General features: G+C 43.4%; 1 protein-coding gene across 1 annotated transcript in view; it reads right to left on the reverse strand.

The window, feature by feature from the left end:
• HECW1 (HECT, C2 and WW domain containing E3 ubiquitin protein ligase 1) overlaps positions 1-20,211 on the reverse strand; it is a 252,853-nt gene that overhangs the window by 165,378 nt on the left and 67,264 nt on the right. The window contains exon 4 of the mRNA XM_007981511.3: positions 832-907. Coding sequence (XP_007979702.2) covers positions 832-907 — 76 coding nt within the window. The remainder of the gene's footprint in view (positions 1-831; positions 908-20,211) is intronic.

Here is a 20,211-nt window from a genome sequence, read left to right on the forward strand (position 1 = left end):
ACCTGGGAGGTGGAGCTTGCAATGAGCCAAGATCGGGCCACTGCACTCCAGCCTGGGCGAGAGAGCTACACTTTGTCTCAAAAAAAAAAAAAAAAAAAAGAGAATGTACTTTGTGAGATCCACCCCCTGCCCATGAAATATTGCTCCTAACTCCACCGCCTATCCCAAACCTATAAGAACTAATGATAATCCCACCACCCTTTGCTGACTCTCTTTTAGGACTCAGCCCACCTGCACCCAGGTGAAATAAACAGCCTTGTTACTCACACAAAGCCTGTTGGTGAACTCTCTTCATGCAGACACGCATGACAGACAGAACCACGGTACCTTCATGAACACTAAAACGTTAACTTACTCTTAAATATTAAACAAAAATATTATTAGTTAACAGACTTAATTGGATTCCACTGATTTTTTTCCCATGAATGTGCATTTTTGAGCGGCTCAGTTATCTGTTTTGCCAGTTGTGCTCCATGTGAGGTTTTGTTTAGACAAAGAGTTGAATAGCTGCATCTCTTCCCAGGTTTTCCTTACCTCCCCTAGTACATGCTCAACTACTGCTGTGTGGCCCTGGGGGAAAGGTAGAACTGCAGCCTCTCTTCCCATCATCTCAACATGCTTTCACATCTATTACTTCCTAAGCTCTCTATTATCTTTATGTGGTCAAGGGAAATTGAACAGATTTAAAAACATTTTTGCTTTACAGATTGAGAAACTGAGGCACAGAGAGGTTGACTGACTTGTAGGTAAGAGTGAAATGGAAGCGAGTGTCCTCGCTCTCGGTTGACATTCTTATTCTCTCCACAAAGTCTCTAGGTGAGCAAAACATACCAGAGAGAGAGAAGCTGATCAGCCTCCGACTTCCTTGTCCTTGTACAGTCTCATCAGTGCCGATGCTTTTAAAAATCTGTAAAAAGAAGGAAAATGGGAGACAAGCAAAACAAACACTGAAATGGATATTCACACTTCAACACAAGCATGCTTATTCACAGTTATTTTACCAGCTACAGGCAACGAAGACAGTGATTTCACTGGGTAACTATTGATTAAGACAAGCTTCTAGCAAGCTAATGTTTTTCCCAGTAGTAGAGGATCTGCTAGTGGGGGTGATGGGTACTTTTCAGGAAAATGGAAATCAACAAACATAATTACTGTAATAGAAAAGACCCTTTGTAACTACTTATGCAAACAATGTCTTTTCACATTCAAATTTGCAAAAAGTATTTATTAAAGCAGGGCCTAAGGCACTAGAATGATAGGTCAATAGATGTTTACTATTGTAATTATAATGTATTTCCATTTAGCAAAGTAGAGTGTTGAACTGCTGCATCTCCACTTATTATTATTTAGGGATTTCCAGGAAACTGCTGGGGAGGAGCCTGAATGTGGCATTAAGCAGCTCTTCTGAGCTCTCTCTTAATTAATCAGTTGCCTTCCTGGGAAATTTCAGAACACAATTGCTATATGGATTATCTGGAGTTTAGTAGGTATTTGAAAACAATGTTGCTAAAATGTTTTGTTTTTCATCATTGCTCAATATTTAGTAATAGGTTAATCAAAATAGCTAGAGTTTTTCCTCCCATTCTCTTCTAGGAAGGTTTTATTCAGAAATGATTTTGGGTATTTGAAGGTACTTCCTATTTACTTTTGCAAGTGTTGTATGTTTGCAGAAAATAATTTTAAAACTCTGGGTATTAAGCAAATCCAGTGTCCATTTTTTAGAAGATAATCTGTACTAGGAAGAGAAAAATGAAAATATCCGTAATCTCTTGTTCAGAGTCTCATTATTTGTAGGTTGTGTGGGTTCAGTCTTTTTCTTTCTTCTCTTAGTATTCTTGATGCTGTATAGGTTGTGATTGGATATTCACATCAACCTGCCTGATATGAGACCAGGAGTAATGACTGGGCATCCCAGGGCTCACACTTCAGCCAGGTGGAGTACAAAGGGATTATTATTCATCTTTTCAACTGAAGCAGGTGTCCCTGGTGAGCCTGTGAGCTTGGCTGCAGCTTGTGGACAAATCTTGGTATGATTGCCCTGAGGCCCAACTGTGATGTTCATCTCAGGGATCCTGGGCTGTTCAGCAGAGGGAGCCAACCAATGGAGTGACATATGGAATGGCCAGGCCTGAACCAGGCCAGATAAGAGACTGTCACACTCTTTGACACATGTCTGTCCCTTAGAGTCTCATTTGATAAGAATCAGAGTAAAACATGGCCAGGATTGGTGAGTCAAAACTCTCATAGGTCCTGAGATGTTATGAAAACTTGAAACTTACATTTGTCTTAAAGCTGCCCTTGCAAAATTATGACTGAGACGTGAAAGAGATCTAACTTAACTGATTCCATCTTGCTTCTAACCTCCAAGCTGTCCTTGTTCATTCCTGGGCATAGGCTGAACTAACTTTAGGAGAAACGTAGTTTATAGTTTATAGTTTAAACAAAGATGGTAACAGCCCTTTTGCAAAGCAGATCTTCTTCTTGCTAGGAGACTAGATTGCCTTTGTAGGACTACAAGATTAGAAATTATGGTTTAGGAGTCATGCAGCTGGAGGCTACAAGATTCTGGCCCTCCCTAAACTGCTCCTGAGATCAGTGTTTGAGATATTTCACAGACCCTGCACTTGATGGATCAGTTGGCACCACCAAGATCAATAAACTGGCTCGTCTGATCTTGTGGCCCCCACCCAGGAACTGACTCACTGCAAGAAGACAGCTCCGACTCCCTACAATTTCATCTCTGACCAGTCAGCACTCCTGGCTCACTAGCTTCCACCTCCCCACCCCCTACCCCACCCTGTCCCACCAAGTTATCCTTAAAAACTCTGTTTCCTGAATGCTCAGGGAGATGGATTTCAGTAATAATAAAACTCTGGTCTCCCACACAGTTGGCTTTGTGTGAATTACTCTTTCTCTATTGCAATTCCCCTGTCTTGATGAATTGGCTTTGCCTAGGCAGTGGGCAAGGTGCACCCTTTGGGCAGTTACAGTCTCATTGGAATTCCTTCCTCAGGAAACTGACTCTCAGGTGAGAGACTGAAACTCACCAGATGCCCAGATCTAGACCAATGGATGCCAGACCACTTACTCGTCTACCTTAGTTCCTTAGACTCCTCGTTTGTTCCTGTTTTACATTCCTTCCCTGATATATAAACCCCAATTTTAGTTGGTCAAGGAGATGGATTTGAAACTTAACTCCTATTCTCCCAGTTAACATCACCCAAATAAAAAACCTTCTTTCCTGGCAATACTCATTGTCTCAGTGATTGGTTTTCTATGCATGGAGCAATGGGACCTAGAACAAACCCCTGGGATTTTGATAACAATTAGCCTTCTTCACATCAGAGGGCCCTCTCCTTCCTCCTTTCTGTTTGTTATTCCCATCGATGGCTGACACTAAGAAATGGAAATCAGCTATCAGTTCAGAGACCACATCCTCAGGCTAGACCACGCTCTTCTTAACTCTGAAGGTGGCCAGTCCTCATGGCATAATCAGGGCTTCCAAATTCCTTAATGTTGTGGACTTTTCTTGTCTTGCAAGCCTGTGCCTGGACATGGCTGTGGGAGACCTCTGCATGCTGACCACCCCTCCTCACAGTGCTATACTGCACCACCAGGACAATTAACAATCAATGGCTAAAGCCTCTGGTTCCTAATTCTAATTTTAAAATGTCCACCCCAAGCTTGTCTCTTTCTAAGAATATAAGTTCTTTGGGGGAACAATAGAAACTATCATCTTAATAATTATAGTTTATAGAATTATAAGTCTAGAGTATGTGCATTCCAATGTATATTTTTAAAAAGGTGTAGGATTAAACTGCATATTTCATGCTAAGCTGAAATGAGCTGAAACATGCAGTGATAACAAAGGATGGTACATTTATTCCTTCCTTTTTAAAGCATACATATTTTGGTTCTTCATATTTAAATATTCCTCTGCTGGCATTCAGAGTATTTACAAAGAAGCCTCTTCATCTTTATTGCATCAAAAACAGGTCTGTAGATGAAACAAAAAGAAAAGAAGAAGAAAAGGTATATTTTCCGAAAGCTACTAAGCTCAGTGCGGAGACACATCACTTAAGTCTCCATACAATTCTACCTAAATTCTTGGAGTTTTACTAACATCATTTACAAAGTCATCTAAGCACCACACTGATGATACAAAAATGGAGGGAATGGTAGCCGTAATAAACATCTTCCAGGAAGTAAACATGTTTGCCCAGTCTTAGGGAGTTTGACATCCTGACTTCTTGCTTGAGATGCGTTGCACAAGCATGTTTGACGTTGAGAAATGTGCTGTACTCACAGACAGACTCTTTACAGTTTATTGACTGTGAAAATGACGTGAAGATTCAGCCCAAATAGTTTCACCCTGGAGCAACCTGAGGCTGCAGGCCTGTCAGGGAGATGGCTTGTCTTCTCAGGGCTGACAAGCTCCCTTGCTCTGAGGCTTGTCTGATGCCTGACTGCCGTTCCAACTGCTTGGTGCTGGGTCCTGCTGCCCCTCTCTCTCTGACGAAGCTCTGGCAGTTTCACTGTGTCTGTCTTGCACCCAAATGTTTCCACAACAGAGCCTACTTGGCAAATGGTTTAACAGATTCCAAACTGAATCTGTTGTGGGGTGTAGAAGATTCTGCAGGGTATTGAGAAGCTCTTGGAGTTAAATAAGGGCTTTGAGGTTAATTCAGATGCCTCTCTCTCCTACTCTCATTCTCATTTTCTCTTTACAATTGCCTTTTGAAAAGTTGTAAATATAAATTCACACCACTGTTGAACACCCCTAAAACTGCAATTCAGTAAAAGAGTGTGACGATCATATCTTTTCACCCTGGCGGGGGATCTTCTGTTTCAGCAGTCCGGAAACTATAGCTCAGTTGACAGGGCTCCCTTGGCCTTTACTCTCCAGCATGTTATTCAAATTTTACCCTTTCTTTGCACAGTATCACTGCATGAAAGATGAGGTGGTTTGCTAAAAATACACAGCAGCATCTAATCACACAGTCATATATGTGTGTTGACCTATATCCCAGGTCTTCCAGCCTCCCAGGACATCAGGGCTTCTCAGACAGGCCCCTTCTGTTCCCAGAGGTAAGCAGCTATGCTCAGGGGCAAGGGTGCCTGCCTGGGAACATCATTTTACCCAAAATTTTGGGTAAAATTATTTTTATTTTAAGAACAAATATGAAGAAATGCCAAACGACTGAATGCCAAATGAGCGTGCATTTGGAAGGTAAAGCAAGAGATTTCAAAGAACTTTCTAAGCTGCCTCCTGGAATGGCCCAGACCTGGGTTTACTTCCTTTGGGTAAAAGCTGGGGCTGCTCCCGTTACTGCACATGGCATTTCCAATAGGAGTGTGGCCACGTTATGCTCAATTCTGATGTGATAACTCCATTTACATACTCACAATTATTCTCAAGTAATTACAGAATTATTTCCCCTAAACATGCTGACAAGGTTTGTTTTAGTTACAGAACAATTACATTGACAATGAGGCAGAGATTGAAATTCATTATGTCACTGAGTCTTATTCATCTGGCCCAGAAAACTTTGATTTGCCTGTAAATGAATAGTATAGGGCTCCATAATAATAATGGAACCTAAAAATGAGGTGCAAATATCATTACATTATCAATAATATGTAAGCAGCGGTGTATTGGCAGCCAAAAGTAGGGAATGATGAGTTCTACTTTGCATCAGAGATCCAGGGATTCCTCTAAAGTTCAGTATCTTTTACCTCCAAGACGAAGTCTATTAAATAATCGGATAGGCCTCAAGCCACCTTAAAAGAACAAGAATCAAAAACTAAAAAGCAAACCAACCAAAGGCCCAAGTTCCATTTCCACCTCCAAATCTCTGAGATGTTCAAACAAGTAAATGGTAGACAAGTAAACACACCTTACCCTCGTTTACAGAGCACTGCTGAGTTCATTTCCCTCATTAGACCCTTATTATATGTGTGTCATTCTAACTGCTTGCTGTTGGAGGCAGCACATTTCAAGATCTCCAACAGAAAGACCTGTAAACTGAAAGGGTAAAGCCAACTTAGGGGCCTAAACAAAAGAAACATAAGCCAACTGAATCCCAAGGCAATCTCCCCAACCTCAGGGACACTTTAGATGAAAGACTTAGAAGAAGGCCCATCAAAGGGGTGGGGAAAGCAACACAGGTGAGTGGCAATCATGTGCCAAGCACAGAGTCAGTTCTTCCATATGCACTATTTTAACTGCTTAAGTATTAGGTATCATTCACTCCCACTCCCACTTACAAATGTGAAAGCTGAGCTAAGAACAATTCAATGACTTTGTTCCCGGACCAAACTGAGGGTCAGGCTGTTATTTCTCGTGGCCCAATAACAAGATACAGATGAACTGGGGAGGAAGCGAGTTTTTATTTCTGTAACCAGTTACAGGGAGAAGATCTGGAAATTATCACCAGACCAACTCAAAATTACAAAGTTTTCCAGAACTTCCATACCTTCCAAGCTATATGTCTATGTGTAAGTGTGCATTCATCTAAAGACGTAAGTGATTAACTTCTTTTAATCTATAACTAAGGTCTGAGTCCTGAAGACCTTCTTCTGGAGTCTCAGTAAGTTTATTTAATCTAAATGGGTCTAGGTGCTAGGGTGATTACCCTTATCTTGTCTCCTGCCAAATTATAAAGGTTTGGGGAGTTCCTTTAGACCCCAATAAACTTGTTTGTGGAGGCCTGGGGAGTTTTTTCAGACCCCCAACAAAACTTGTTTAATTCTAAAACGGTCCTGTTATCTTGTCATGCTTCAGGACCCAGGAAAAGCCTAGGCAAAACTCTTGGTGGGCTCTTTGTTACATTCCAGCCATTGTAAAAGGGCACTGACTCAATCAGCGTTTAATGTTTAACCTAGGTCCTCAGTCAGTGCTGGGACAGTTGTAATGGAGACCTGTGTTAGTGAGACCTGGCCTGCCACAACTTCACAAAATTCACTTGAGATGAATCAATGGTCTGAAAGACTTAAAACAAGAGTTTCAGAACTCACCAGCCCCATTCCATAGTCTATTAACCCCCTGGTGCCATTTCCTCAGATCTAGCCTGGCTGCTTGCATCTCTTTTGCTCATATTTTGCTCATATTCTGCTTCCACAACTCTGCTGGTTTTAAAGAGTTGCTTGCTGTGCTGCCCAGGCTGGATGCAGTAGCACCATCATAGCTCGCTGCAGCTTTGACTTCCTAGGCTCAAGTGGTCCTCCCACCTCAGACTCCTGGGTAGCTGGGACTGCAGGTGTGCACCACCATGCCTGGCAAGTTTTAAAAAATTTTTTGTAGGGACAGGGTCTCACTATGTTGCCCAGGCTGGTCTGGAATTTCTGGGCTCCAGTGATCCTCTTGCTTTGGCCTCCCATGTGTTGGGATTCCAGGCATGAGCCACCATGCGTGGCCTCCCTTTGCTTTCTGACGCCATCATCACCAAGCCAGCTTCCAGAGTCTGCACAGCTGTTGCTTTTTTTTTACCACCTTGAAGATGAGGCACAGGCTCCCTAATTTCAGGGCTCTTATGCTAATCACTATGGGGAAAAAGAGAGGGGTTGGAAAAATGAGGCATTTATCCTATAGCTTTCATGGTGCGAATTAGAAATGAGTTAATTAGGAATGATTTTCTTTACTCTGCTTTTGACCACACAGGCCTGCAAGATTTTAGCACCAGGAGTACAGCTCCTTCAGGCAAAGAGCTGCTGCTTTTAACTTACTAAAAGTAATGAAGGGGCCAGGTGGGCTGCTCACACCTGTAATCTCAGCACTTTGGGAGGCCAAAGCGGAAGGATCACTTGAGGCCAGGAGTTCAATATCAGCCTGGGCAACATTGTGAGACTCTATCTCTACAAAAATTTAACCGGGCGTGCTGGTGCACACCTATATTCCCAGCTACTTGGGAGGCTGAGGTAGGAGGATCCCTTGAGCCCAGGAGTTCAAGGCTGCAATGAGCCGTGATCACACCACTACACTCCTGCCTGGGTGACAAAATGAGATCCTGTCTCTTTAAAACAACAACAACAACAACAACATGATGAGAATGTGTAAGAAGCACCGCGCAAATGAAAATGCTAGCTGAGATTAATCCAATAGTAGATTTTCCCTGATGGTTCTTAGGCTATAAAGTGGTTCTTCTCTAACATAGCTTCTTGTGTAGTGCAGACTGTTCTAAAAGTGAGGACATAGATTGTACTGAGTCCTAAAAAATAATTGAGTGGCATCTGCTGTAGTGCAAAGGTTCTCCAACTTTAGCACGCATCAGAATCACCTACAGGGCTTGATAATACACACATTGCTGGGCCCACCCCCAGAAGGACTGATTTTGCAAGTCTGGAGAGGGCTCCAGCAGTATGAATCACTAACAAGTTCCCAGGTGACGCTGACGCTGGCACTGGAGGGACCACACTAGCTCTACCTCTCTTAAATGGTAATGGAAAGATTAAAGATGTCTCTAACTAAACCTCACCTACCCTCAAAACTGTCTTTCCCTGACTTTGAGCATGAGAATTAGATTCTGGCGACCCCTTGGCCACATAGGCTTTTGTTTTCAGGACTTGGGCCTGCATCTTCCACCAGAAACAATGACCTGCTTCTTTGCATCCCCATCACTGGCACCTTGGTCCAGGCCCCACTCCTTTCTTGTCTGGGAGACCATTACCCAGCCAGCTGTCCCCTCGGCCTATGAAGGGGACGATCATTCTTACCTGTTTCAAACTTATCAAGAGGCACCCACCTGGCGCAGGGAAGGCTGGGCTGTGGGCTGCGTGGCAAACTGATGGGGTTTCTTTGGCTCACAGAGTGTTTCAGCTTTTAAAAAAATAATTTTTAACATATATATTTTTAAAAATCAGATTTACTTAAAATGTGGATTTCAGACTTCTGTTAAAAAATCAGAATGCTGGCTGGATGCGGTGGCTCATGCCTGAAATCCCAGCACTATAGGAGGCCGAGGCAGGTGGATCACTTGAGGTTAGGAGTTTGAGACCAGCCTGGCCAACATGGTGAAACCACATCTCTACTAAAAATTTAAAAATAAAAAAATGAGTTGGGCATGGTGGCACGCACCTGTAATCCCAGCTACTTGGGAGGCTGAGGCATGAGAATTGCTTGAGCCCAGGAGGCAGAGGTTTCAGTGAGCTAAGATTATGCCACTGCACTTCAGCCTGGGCTAGTCTCAGAAAAAAACAAACAAACAAAAAAAAACGCACAGAATATCCAGCAGCAACTCCCTGGGGCTGAGAAATAGTATCCTCTTCATAAGCATCACACGTCCCCAGGTGTCCTGTGACTGCTTCTTTAATTCCAAGCACCCACTGCTTCACATTTGACTATCATTATACAGTATACCACTGATAAATCTTGTAATTCAAATTAGAAAGTTTTTCTAGCTTGGCAATATGAAAATCAATGGTTGGTCTGAAAGTCCATGGCATTTTAGATCTGATGACGTGTGATACTGACCTGGCTCCCTGGAAGCTTTTGAATTTGCAGTTCTTGTCCTGAACATTTGACCTACAAATGTGATGTTGGCCATTATTATATTGCATGATAACCAAGTCATGTTTTATTCCTTCTTCATAAAGAGATAAACAATTCAGGAATGGATGTTGAATTCCCTGAATGTGGATTGGATGGATGGTTGGGAGCATTTACTGAGGTGGTCACAGGCAGGTGTACAATACGGTGTTGAGAGGTAGCCGGGCTGGAGCCTGCACATCCCCTTCTCTGCCAGCTCCTCCTCTGTCTGTGTTAGGGTGAGGCAATCAATCGCTCTAATGCTCAGTTTTCTTTTCCATCAAATGGAGATCATAATAAACCTTATCTCACTGAGTTCTCCTGAGAACTGAATGCCATAATGTGTATAAAAGTGTCACATAATACATGCTCTAAATCAGGCTAACGTTGTTATTTATATCGTATTTGTTTTTTAACCTCTGACTTCTAACATTAAGAATTATGTTAGCAGATTGTCTAATATCCGATTCCTTTATAGATGAAAAATGTGAAGCATAAGCTGGTCAATCAAGGGGCCCACGAGGTCACATAACTGGTCACACCACACAAATCAGGGCCAGAGCCCAGAATCCTGAACCCTCCATTCACTGTGGAGGAGAAATCTGTTGCCCTTTGTTAGATCATTTGGTCCAGCTTAGAAGAGTTATAAATATACCATAAGCTGAAAACCAACAAAAAGCATTGGTCTGTGTCTAACACCTATGAGTTATCAGTATAGTACATTTATATTCTTTTAAAAGGCTTCATATGTAAATGTCTTGCTGCTGTTAGCATTTTCTGCATGTCTACAAGTCTGTAAAAGACCTGAAGATGGATGGTCCTGTTTCTCTAGTCAGTTGTGGAATAAGATAAACATACAGGCAGAAGCAAGAAGGAAAGCTTCCTTTGTAAAAAGCATTTAGAACTTACTTTCTCAGGCCGGGTGCGGTGGCTCACGCCTGTAATCCCAGCACTTTGGGAGGCCAAGGCGGGTGAATCACAAGGTCGGGAGATCAAGACCATCCTGGCTAACACGGTGAGACCCTGTCTCTACTAAAAATACAAAAAATTAGCTGGGCGTGGTGGCGGGCACCTGTAGTCCCAGCTACTCAGGAGGCTGAGGCAGGAGAATGGCATGAACCCAGGAGGTGGAGCTTGCTGTGAGCTGAGATTGTGCCACTGCACTCCAGCCTGGGAAACAGAGTGAGACTCTGTCTCAAAAAAAAACAAAAACAAACAAAAAAAACCACCACTTACTTTCTCCTTCAAACTTGAGGAACCTGAGTCCTTTAATCAGAAAGACACCAACACTGTGGTAGTTTTGATGAATAAAGACAACAGAGAAAGACCTGGATCCTGTAAGACTTAGAAAAAGGTAGAACAGGAAGAGTGAAGAGGAATCGGCTTCCATAACCTCGATCCATTTGAAGTCAGTCCAAGGGAAGGAGCTAGCTGGGGGCTGCGTGAGGAGGGAAGGGAGAACAATGGGATTGGTGCGGGGGAGAGAGGGAGTGGGAGAATGAGGGCTGGTTTCATGACAAGAAAAAGCTGCTGTGAGGAAAAGATGGGACCAAAACTCAGTTCTGGAAGCTGCTTCAGTGCCTTCTAAACAGCTGGATCATGTTTCTGCCCATCCAGACTCTATTGGAAATACACATCTCAGGAAAACAAATGCATTGCCTGGCATGCCACACTCATCTGGATTGATTTAATATGTGGGTAGTCTTGGCCTTATGTTTCTATCCCGTTTTCTAAGGAATTCATGTCAAGCTGCTATTTTAATTATTTTGTAAACAAAACCTGTCCTTATGTGAAATAAAAAATAAAAGCGCAGTGCGGTGAGTTTCTGTTAGCTTCTACACCCTTCAGCTGGCCCAGGCGAGGGCGCTGACAGACACATTCCTCCCTCATCTGAGCTGATTTGGGAGTCCATGGACTTGAGATGAGGGCTTACAGCTTGAGATGACGGGTAACACAGCTGAAGCTGGTGAAGACGTGAGTGGGGCAGAATTTCTGCAAGGGTTTCATTGGAAGACAGGAGAAACATGCAGGGGGGTAGGAGTATCTCCCTGATTACTTTGGGATCAGGCTGGATCTAGGGGCAAGTGTTGGCAGCTCATGTAGGGTAAGCTGTTTGAGCTGGGGCAGCACTGCTTCTTCAGGGCTCCTGCACATCTCTGGGAGTGGGTTTCTGTATCGTGTGGATAGTTAGAAACTCTGGGCTGAGTTGGGATTGCTTGGCTCTTCTCTTTTGTCCTCCACCTTCAACCTCCAAATACCAAAAGGACTGGGGAACCCTTCTGAGCCTTTGAAGTAGGCAGGATTCTAAGATGGGCCCCAAGATTTCCTGCCTCTGTGGTGTATGTGTCCAGGGACTGTGAATTACTTTGGGATTAGGATAGCTGACTTTAACAAAGGGAGATTATAAGGCGCTGACTTGATCACACAAACTCTTTCAATCTGGACCTAGAGGTCAAAGAGAGAGAGGAAGTCAAAGATTCAAGGTGAGAAGGGTTTGACATACCATTGCTAGTTGGAAGATGGAGGGGACCATGTGGCAAGGAATGTGGGCAGCGTGAAGGACCCAGGGTGACCCCTGGCTGAGTCAGCAAGGCAACAGGTACTTCAGTCCTAACCACAAGGAACTGAATTCTGCCAACAACAAGAATGAGCTTGAAAGCAGGCTTTTCCATAGAACTTTCCAGATGAGAACTCAGCCTGGCTGACATTGATTTCAGGTATTTTACCTTACAATAGACTGAACAGAGAATCCAGCCATGCTGTCCAGGACTTCTGACCTACAGACCCATGAGCTAACTTTGTGATAATTTGTAACACAACAAAATAGGAAAGGAATACAACCTTCTTCAAGCGATTTCCTTTATGATCCAAAGCTCATTTTCAACATATTCTTTTGCCTTGGGAGAAATATCTACCCGATTGTAGAACCAACAGCAGTTGTATTTCTCCTGGGAAACTGTGGCCAGTCTTCATCTTCTGGAAATCACGAATTGTGTAAGTGGCCTTGCTCTTCTGTTAGCAAGGGCAGCATGAACTCTTGGAGATCAGCCTTTCTGAGGGACGGCTCTGCCATGGTGTGGGAGCTGCCCCAGGCTTTACCAAGACCATGTAAGTCAGACTGGGGGTGGGGAGGTGGGTGGGACTTGGGCATCTGTCCTTTTTAAGGCTCCCAGGTGAGTCCAGTGTATACTCAATGATGTGAACCACAAAATTAGAGGGCAGAAGACAGAGGCAGAGAGACTAATTTGGAGGCAGCTGTAACAGTGTCTGAGTGATGACAATGACGCAAACCCTGTCTGTCAGTACACAGGAGGGGAGGGGAGAGGGGAGACTGCCAAGTGATAAAATGGATAGAACTTGGTGACCGATTGGAAGAGGGTGTTGAGGGAAAGAGAGACGCCCCTTGGGTTGAACCCATTTCTTCGAATTCAGGATCTTTTTCTTACAAATTATGTAACTCCTTATAATTACTGTCCTTCCAGACCTGGGTTTTGGCCTTTATCACCAAGTCCAATTAAGGATGCAGGAGTGATAAGAGTTAGCTCTTTGCATCTAAGCATATGAGGTTGGAGGGAAAAACTGCTTTGATTCTACTTTTTTAAAACAGCGATGAAACCACACGACTGCAAAGCCTTTGGGTAAATGAAATCACAGGAAGTGTGTCGGTTGCTATTCCATCTGGGTCAGACAGTCTGCTTAGTGAAGACAAGGGCTACATTTTGCATAGAGCTCTTTCTAGCCACCCACTCCCTCTCACTGAATAGATGAGCAATTTTGAGGGATAGTCTAAAGAAGAATGGACATGGCTCATCCATGTGAGTGTAACGGCGAAAACGTGGTAATATTTACTCCTCACTCAATGAAAAGACGCCTAGAAAATGATTTTTTTTTTTTTTTTTTTTTTTGAGACGGAGTCTTGCTCTGTCGCCCAGGCTGGAGTGCAGTGGCTGGATCTCAGCTCACTGCAAGCTCCGCCTCCTGGGTTTACGCCATTCTCCTGCCTCAGCCTCCTGAGTAGCTGGGACTACAGGCGCCCGCCACCTCGCCCGGCTATGTTTTTGTATTTTTTAGTAGAGACGGGGTTTCACCATGTTAGCCAGGATGGTCTCGATCTCCTGACCTCGTGATCCGCCCGTCTCGGCCTCCCAAAGTGCTGGGATTACAGGCTTGAGCCACTGCGCCCAGCCGAAAATGATTTTTTTTAAAGGCAAACATTTTCCCCCCACTGACTTGCTTTAAAATTTCTAAGTTGTATTCCCATCTAAAAATAAATAAGTTTTAGGCAAAGGTATTTTTTCTTGCTAATGTAACATCTTTTGTCCTGGGACATGCCCCACGGATACTTAGGAGAAGCTCTCTAAGGTCTAAGGATGGGCTTGCTGCCAGCCCCAGGCACACCACCATTTTGGGGCTCTGTCTTCCCGCAGCAGCTGCCACATTCCCTCCAGAGGTGTCTCTGGAGCTCCCTGCTACCCACAGGTTGCTGGATCATGGGATGAGTGAGTTAATCTTTCATTAAATACTGGTCAGAATCCAAGAACTTCACACCTACCTTCTTCTGCATTTCCAGGGGGTAGGTGGAGAACCCCAAAAACAACACTCACTTGTGCTCTGGAAGTAACCAATAGTGATTCTCATCAAATTACAGTTGACTCGAATAACATGGGTTTGAACTGTGTGAGTCTACTTATACTTGAATTTTTTTCAATAAATATATTTGAAAAAATTTTGCAGTTTGCAACAATTTGAAAAAACTTGCAGACAAACCACCACCTCAGAGACAGCAAGACCAGCTCCTCCTCTTCATCCTCCTCCTCTTCCGTCTACTCAATGTAATGACAAGGATGAAAACCTTTGTTATCATGCACTTCCACTTAATGACTAGCAAATATATTTTCTCTTCCTTATGACTTTCTTAATATTTTTTCTCTAGCTTACTTTAAGAATATGGCATATAATACATATAACATATAAAATATGTTCATCACTGTTTATGTTACTGGTAAGGCTTCTAGTTAACAACAGGGTGTTAGTGGTTAAGTTTTGGGGGAGTCAAAAGTTATACACAAATGTTTGACTGCATGGGGGATTGGGAGCCCTAAACTCCTGTGTTGTTCAAGGGTCAACTGCATTTTCTTAGAAATATTTGCTAATATACGGAATCTACAAGGAACTTAAACAAATTTACAAGAAAACCCTATCAAAAAGTGGGCAAAGGATATGAACAGATGCTTCTCAGAAGAAGATATTTATGTGGCCAACAAACATGAAAAAAAGCTCATCATTGCTTGCAGTGAGCTGAGATCCTGCCACCGCACTCCAGCCCGGGCGACAGAGCAAGACTCTGTCTCAAAAAAAAAAAAAAAAAAAAAAGCTCATCATCACTAGTCATTAGAGAAATGCAAATCAAAACCACAATGAGATACCATTTCATGCCAGTTAGAATGGCAGTTATTAAAAAGTCAGGAAACAACAGATGCTGGTGAGTCTGTGGAGAAATAGGAACACTTTTACACTGGTGGTGGTAGTGTAAATTAGTTCAACCATTGTGGAAGACAGTGTGGCAATTCCTCAAGGATCTAGAACCAGAAACACCATTTTACCCAGCAATCCCATTACTGGGTATATACCCAAAGGATTATAAATCATGCTGCTATAAAGACACATGTGCATGTATGTTTATTGTAGCATGATTTACAACAGCAAAGACTGGGAACCAACCCAAATACCCATCAATGATAGACTGGATAAAGAAAATGTGGCACACATACACCATGGAATACTATGCAGCCATAAAAAAGAATGAGTTCATGTCCTTTGCAGGTACATGGATGAAGCTGAAAGCCATCGTTCTCAGTAAACTAACACAGGAACAGAAAACCAAACACCACACGTTCTCACTCATAAGTGGGAGTTGAACAATGAGAACACACGGACACAGGGAGGGGAACATCACACACCAGGGCCTATTGGGTGGTGGGGGGCAAGAAGAAGGAGAGCATTAGGACAAATACCTCATACATGTGGGGCTTAAAACCTAGATGACGTGTTGATGGGTGCAGCAAACCACCATGACACAGGTATACCTATGTTAACCTGCATGTTTAGCACATGTATCCTAGAACTTAAAGTAAAATAATAATAAATCCACATTTCAATCATCATTTTGAACTATGTGCAATCCACCCACTCAGTTTACTCATTTATCCAACCCCTCCCCCCACATCCATCCTTCCATCTGGTGGGGTAGATCCACTGTCTATTCATCTCACAGATACTATTCTAGGGTCAGTAAATTCCTTTAAAAGAAACATCTTGAATGAGGAATGAAGCTCCTGCTTATAGGCAGTAACTCATTATTTTTTGCACTTTCCAGTTTTCTGTATGTTGTCCAAATATGCATTTGACTTCTCCATGATGTTGAAATCTATGTATTTTTGTAACCAGAGAGCTGGAGTAGTCCCAGAGAGAAACATTATAGAAAGGCTCACAAACAGTACTAATTAACTTTTACTGGGTAGTTACCCCATGTGGGGCAAGGGCTGAGAGCATCATGGCATTGCTTCACTGCATCCTCAGACACACTTTCCACAGTCCTCTGAAGGGGCTTCTATTTTTATCATCTATCCATACCATTATAAATCCTGAATTTGAGGCTCGGCTGGGTGTGGTGACTCACACCTGTAATCATAGCAGTCTGGGAGGCCAAGGCAGGAGGACTGCTTGAGGCCAGGAGTTTGAGACCAGCCTGGGCAACATAGTGAAACCCCATTTATAAATTTTTTTTTTTTAAATTATCAGCCAGGTATGGTGGCTCACGCCTATAATCCCAGCACTCTGTGAGGCCAAGGCAGGCAGATCACCTGAGGTCAAGAATTTGTGACCAGCCTAGCCAACATGGTGAAACTCTGTCTCTACTGAAAATACAAAAATTAGCTTGGTGTGGTGGCACATGCCTGTAATCCCAGCTACTCAGGAGGTTGAGACAGGAGACAGGAGAATCACCCGGGAGGTGGAGGTTGCAGTGAGTGGAGATCGCACCACTGCACTCCAGCCTGGGTGACAGAGCAAGCCCCCATCTCAAAAAAAACCCAAAAAACAAAGCAAAACAAAACAAAATTAGCCATGCATGGTAGTATGTGCCTGTAGTCCTAGCTACTCAGGAGGCAGAGGTGGGAGAATTGCTTGAGCCCAGGAGTTCAAGGCTGCAGTGAGCTGTGATCAAGCCATTGCTCTCCAGCTTTGGTAACAGAGCAAGACTCTTGTCTCAAAGATGTAAATAAATAAATAAAAGTAAGAACTTTAATTCACCATAGCACCAAGTTTCTAAAATGCCATCCACAGGTAGAAGATACATAACAAAGAACTATATCCAGAATATACAAAGAACTACAAATTAACGTGAAAAAAGTAAACAGCCCAGTGGGAAAAAAGGACAAAAGATTTTGCAAACCCTTCACAAAAGCAGGAATCCAATGGCCAATAAATCTGGGGTCCCTAACACGAGAAAATGTTCAGCTTCATTAATCATCAGGAAGATACAAATTAAAACTACACTGCAATACTACTACACACCCTTTCACAACTAAAAATAAAAAGACAATATCAAGTATTGACAAGGATGTGGAGCAACTGGAGCTCTCATATACTGCTGGTGGAAGTGTAAATTTGTAAAACCACTTTGTAAAACTTTAGCAGAATCTATTAAAAATTATATGCATAAACCATGAACTAATAATTTCACCCTAATTATATACCCAACAAAAGTCACATATATTGGCCAGGCCTGGTGGCTCATGCCTCTAATCCCAGCACTTCAGGAGGCTGAGGCAGGTGGGTCACCTGAGGTCAGGAGTTTGAGACAAAGCTGGCCAACACGGTGAAACCCCGTCTCTACTAAAAATACAAAAAATTACCCGAGCATGGTGGTGGGCACCTGTAATCCCAGCTACTCGGAGGCTGAGGCAGGAGAATCGCTTGAACCCAGGAGGCGGAGGTTACAGTGAGCCGAGATAGCACCATTGCACCCTAGCCTTGGTAACAAGAGCAAAACTTCATCTAGGGGGAAAAAATCACATATATTCACAAAAAAATGTATAAAAATATTCATAGCAGCAATACTAAACCCAAATGTCCATCAACAGTAGAATAAACTGGTACAGTCACACAAAAGAATGAAAAACTACAGCACGACATGGATTAATCCTACAAAAGTAATGTTGAGCAAAAGAAACTCAAAGAGGCTGGGCACAGTGGCTCACTCCTGTAATCCCAGCACTTTGGGAGGACAAGGCAGGAGGATCACTTGAGCCCAGGAGTTAGAGACCAGCCTGGGCAACAAAGCAAGACTTCCTCTCTACAAAAATTTTTAAAAAGTTTTAAATATTAGCCAGGTGCGGTGGCATGTGCCGTAGTCCTAGCTACTCAGGAGGCTGAGTCAGGGGTATTGCTTGAGCACAGGAGGTCAAAGTTGCAGTGAACCTGACAACATCACTGAATTCTAGCCTGGGCTACAGAATGAGACCTTGTCTCAACAAAAAAGAAATTGAGGCCCAAGGCCACCAAGTTATTAAGTGGCCGAGCCAGGGAATAACCCATGTTTGTTGGATACAAATGTTTTATGGGCCGTCTGCTGTGTCGGGTACCGCTCTGGTGGGTGATAAGGAATAGCCCTGAAGAGGACAGGCAGGTACATCCCTGCCCCTGGAGGCTGCCCTCTGGGAGGGAGGCAAACACAATTACAACACGAGCACCATGAATGAAAATAGTGATTGGAGAAAATAAAGACCTGTGTGGAGAATAGTTTAGACAGGGTGGTTATGGAAGGCCTCTCCCAGGAGGCGACATTTGGGAAAAAGATCTAAATGTGGGGAGGGAGTGAATTATTTAGTTGGGGTAATTGTCCCAAGCAGAGAACCCTGAAGTGCAAGGGCCCTGAGGGAAGAACCATCTTGCTGTATTCAAGGGTCAGAAAGAGGACCCTTGAGGCTGGAATTAGGTGGAAAAGAAGGAGGCAGTGTCAGGCAAGGGCAGAGCAGCAGGAATGATGGTGAAAAAGCCGCTGGAGAGTTCTGAGCGTAATTATTATGTAATGGGATGGAGCGGAGAGGAGACTGGAATACGCAGGAGAAGGAGCAGCTACTTTCAGGATCAAGGGTGCTTAAAGACAAGATGGGATGGGATCCCACGTGCAAATGGAGAGGCTGGCCTGAGACAGTCGTCACTGGAAGGAGGCACAGCATAGGAGTGTGTGTGCAGGCAGGCTGGGTGTGTTCTGATTGCCTTCACTCTCGGTGAGAGAGGGAAGGGCACTCTAGGTGTGAGGAAAATGGAAGTGTAAAGCAGCCTTCTCCCCACACAGAGGCGCAGTGCTTCTGGGAGTGAGCTTTAAAGGGAGCTTGAGATCTGTGGTCATAAGATTAAAAGAACATTCTTATGCTGCCTGGATGCAAGCAAAGAGTGGACGGAGAATTAAGTTTAACGAGGGTGGGTTTTGCCAGGTGAGAGCGATGGGTTTTGTTTTATTTCAGTCATGCTCTTAACTTCCTATGCCTATTAGTCCAACACAGTGCTTGTGTGAGCAAGGGCACACCGACCCCCCCATAAGAAATAACCACCCCACGTTCTATGCCTGGAAGGTAGGTTGTCCCTATTTTCTTTCCTGTTCAAAGTGCAAAGAGTTTTTTATTTTGTTTGTTTTTTGAGACAGTCTCACTCTGTTGCCCCGGCTGGAATGTAGTGGCACAATCTTGGTTCACTGCAACCTCTGCCTCCTGGGTTCAAGCTATTCTTGTGCCTCAGCCTCCCGAGTAGCTGGGATTACAGGTGCGCACCACCACACTCAGCTACTTTTTTTGTGTCTTTAGTAGAGATGGGGTTTCACTATGTTGGCCAGGCTGGTCTCGAACTCCTGACCTCAAGTGATCCACCTGCCTTGGCCTCCCAAAGTGCTGGAGCTGCCGCGTCTGGCTGAAAGTGCAAAGGGTTTTAACCATGTGTATTTGAGACGTCTGAGAGGACAATGCAGAATCTTTCTAAAGCAAGTTATCTGAGACAGCTCCGCTCAGAAACCATGTGATTGTTCTAGATAGCTCTTTGTTACAGGCTGGTCTCTGAAAAGTCAGATTCTCCTGTTCTTGAATAATCCTATTCCTGACAAGTCCTCTCCTCTCTCCTCATCCAGTAGTCACTGTGCACACAGGAGAGCAAAATCACCTCATATTGGCTCTCTAAGTCCTTAATAAAAGGCAAACTAAAGAGACTTAGAAACTTCTAGAAATGAAAGGTCTACAAAGAAAACGATTAGATTAGAATAACTAGATTACAAAAATTTAATGTTGACAATTTTAAGCAAGCAAGTTTTTTTTTAAATCTGAAAGTGTAACACACATATATACATATTATATACTTGGCCGATAAAATTAAGTAGTTTCCAATTAAACTCAACTCTTTAAAACAGCAACTATATATTAGTGACTATGTGTAAATGTATAGATTTGGATGTATAACTACATTGTACCCATAAACTGAGCATTAATGCTGAGGGTCTACTAACCTCCTTGGAAATGCAGTCATCTTTGGGTTCTGCCAGAGCAGCCATTACTCATAAAAGATAGTTGCAGTGAAGAATGCAGGCAGGGAAATTATCCATAGCTCTGGGGGAGGCATAAGAAAGTCCCCAGGATCAG

Source organism: Chlorocebus sabaeus, chromosome 21 (assembly GCF_047675955.1).
Source record: "Chlorocebus sabaeus isolate Y175 chromosome 21, mChlSab1.0.hap1, whole genome shotgun sequence".
NCBI classification, from domain to species: Eukaryota; Metazoa; Chordata; class Mammalia; order Primates; family Cercopithecidae; genus Chlorocebus; species Chlorocebus sabaeus.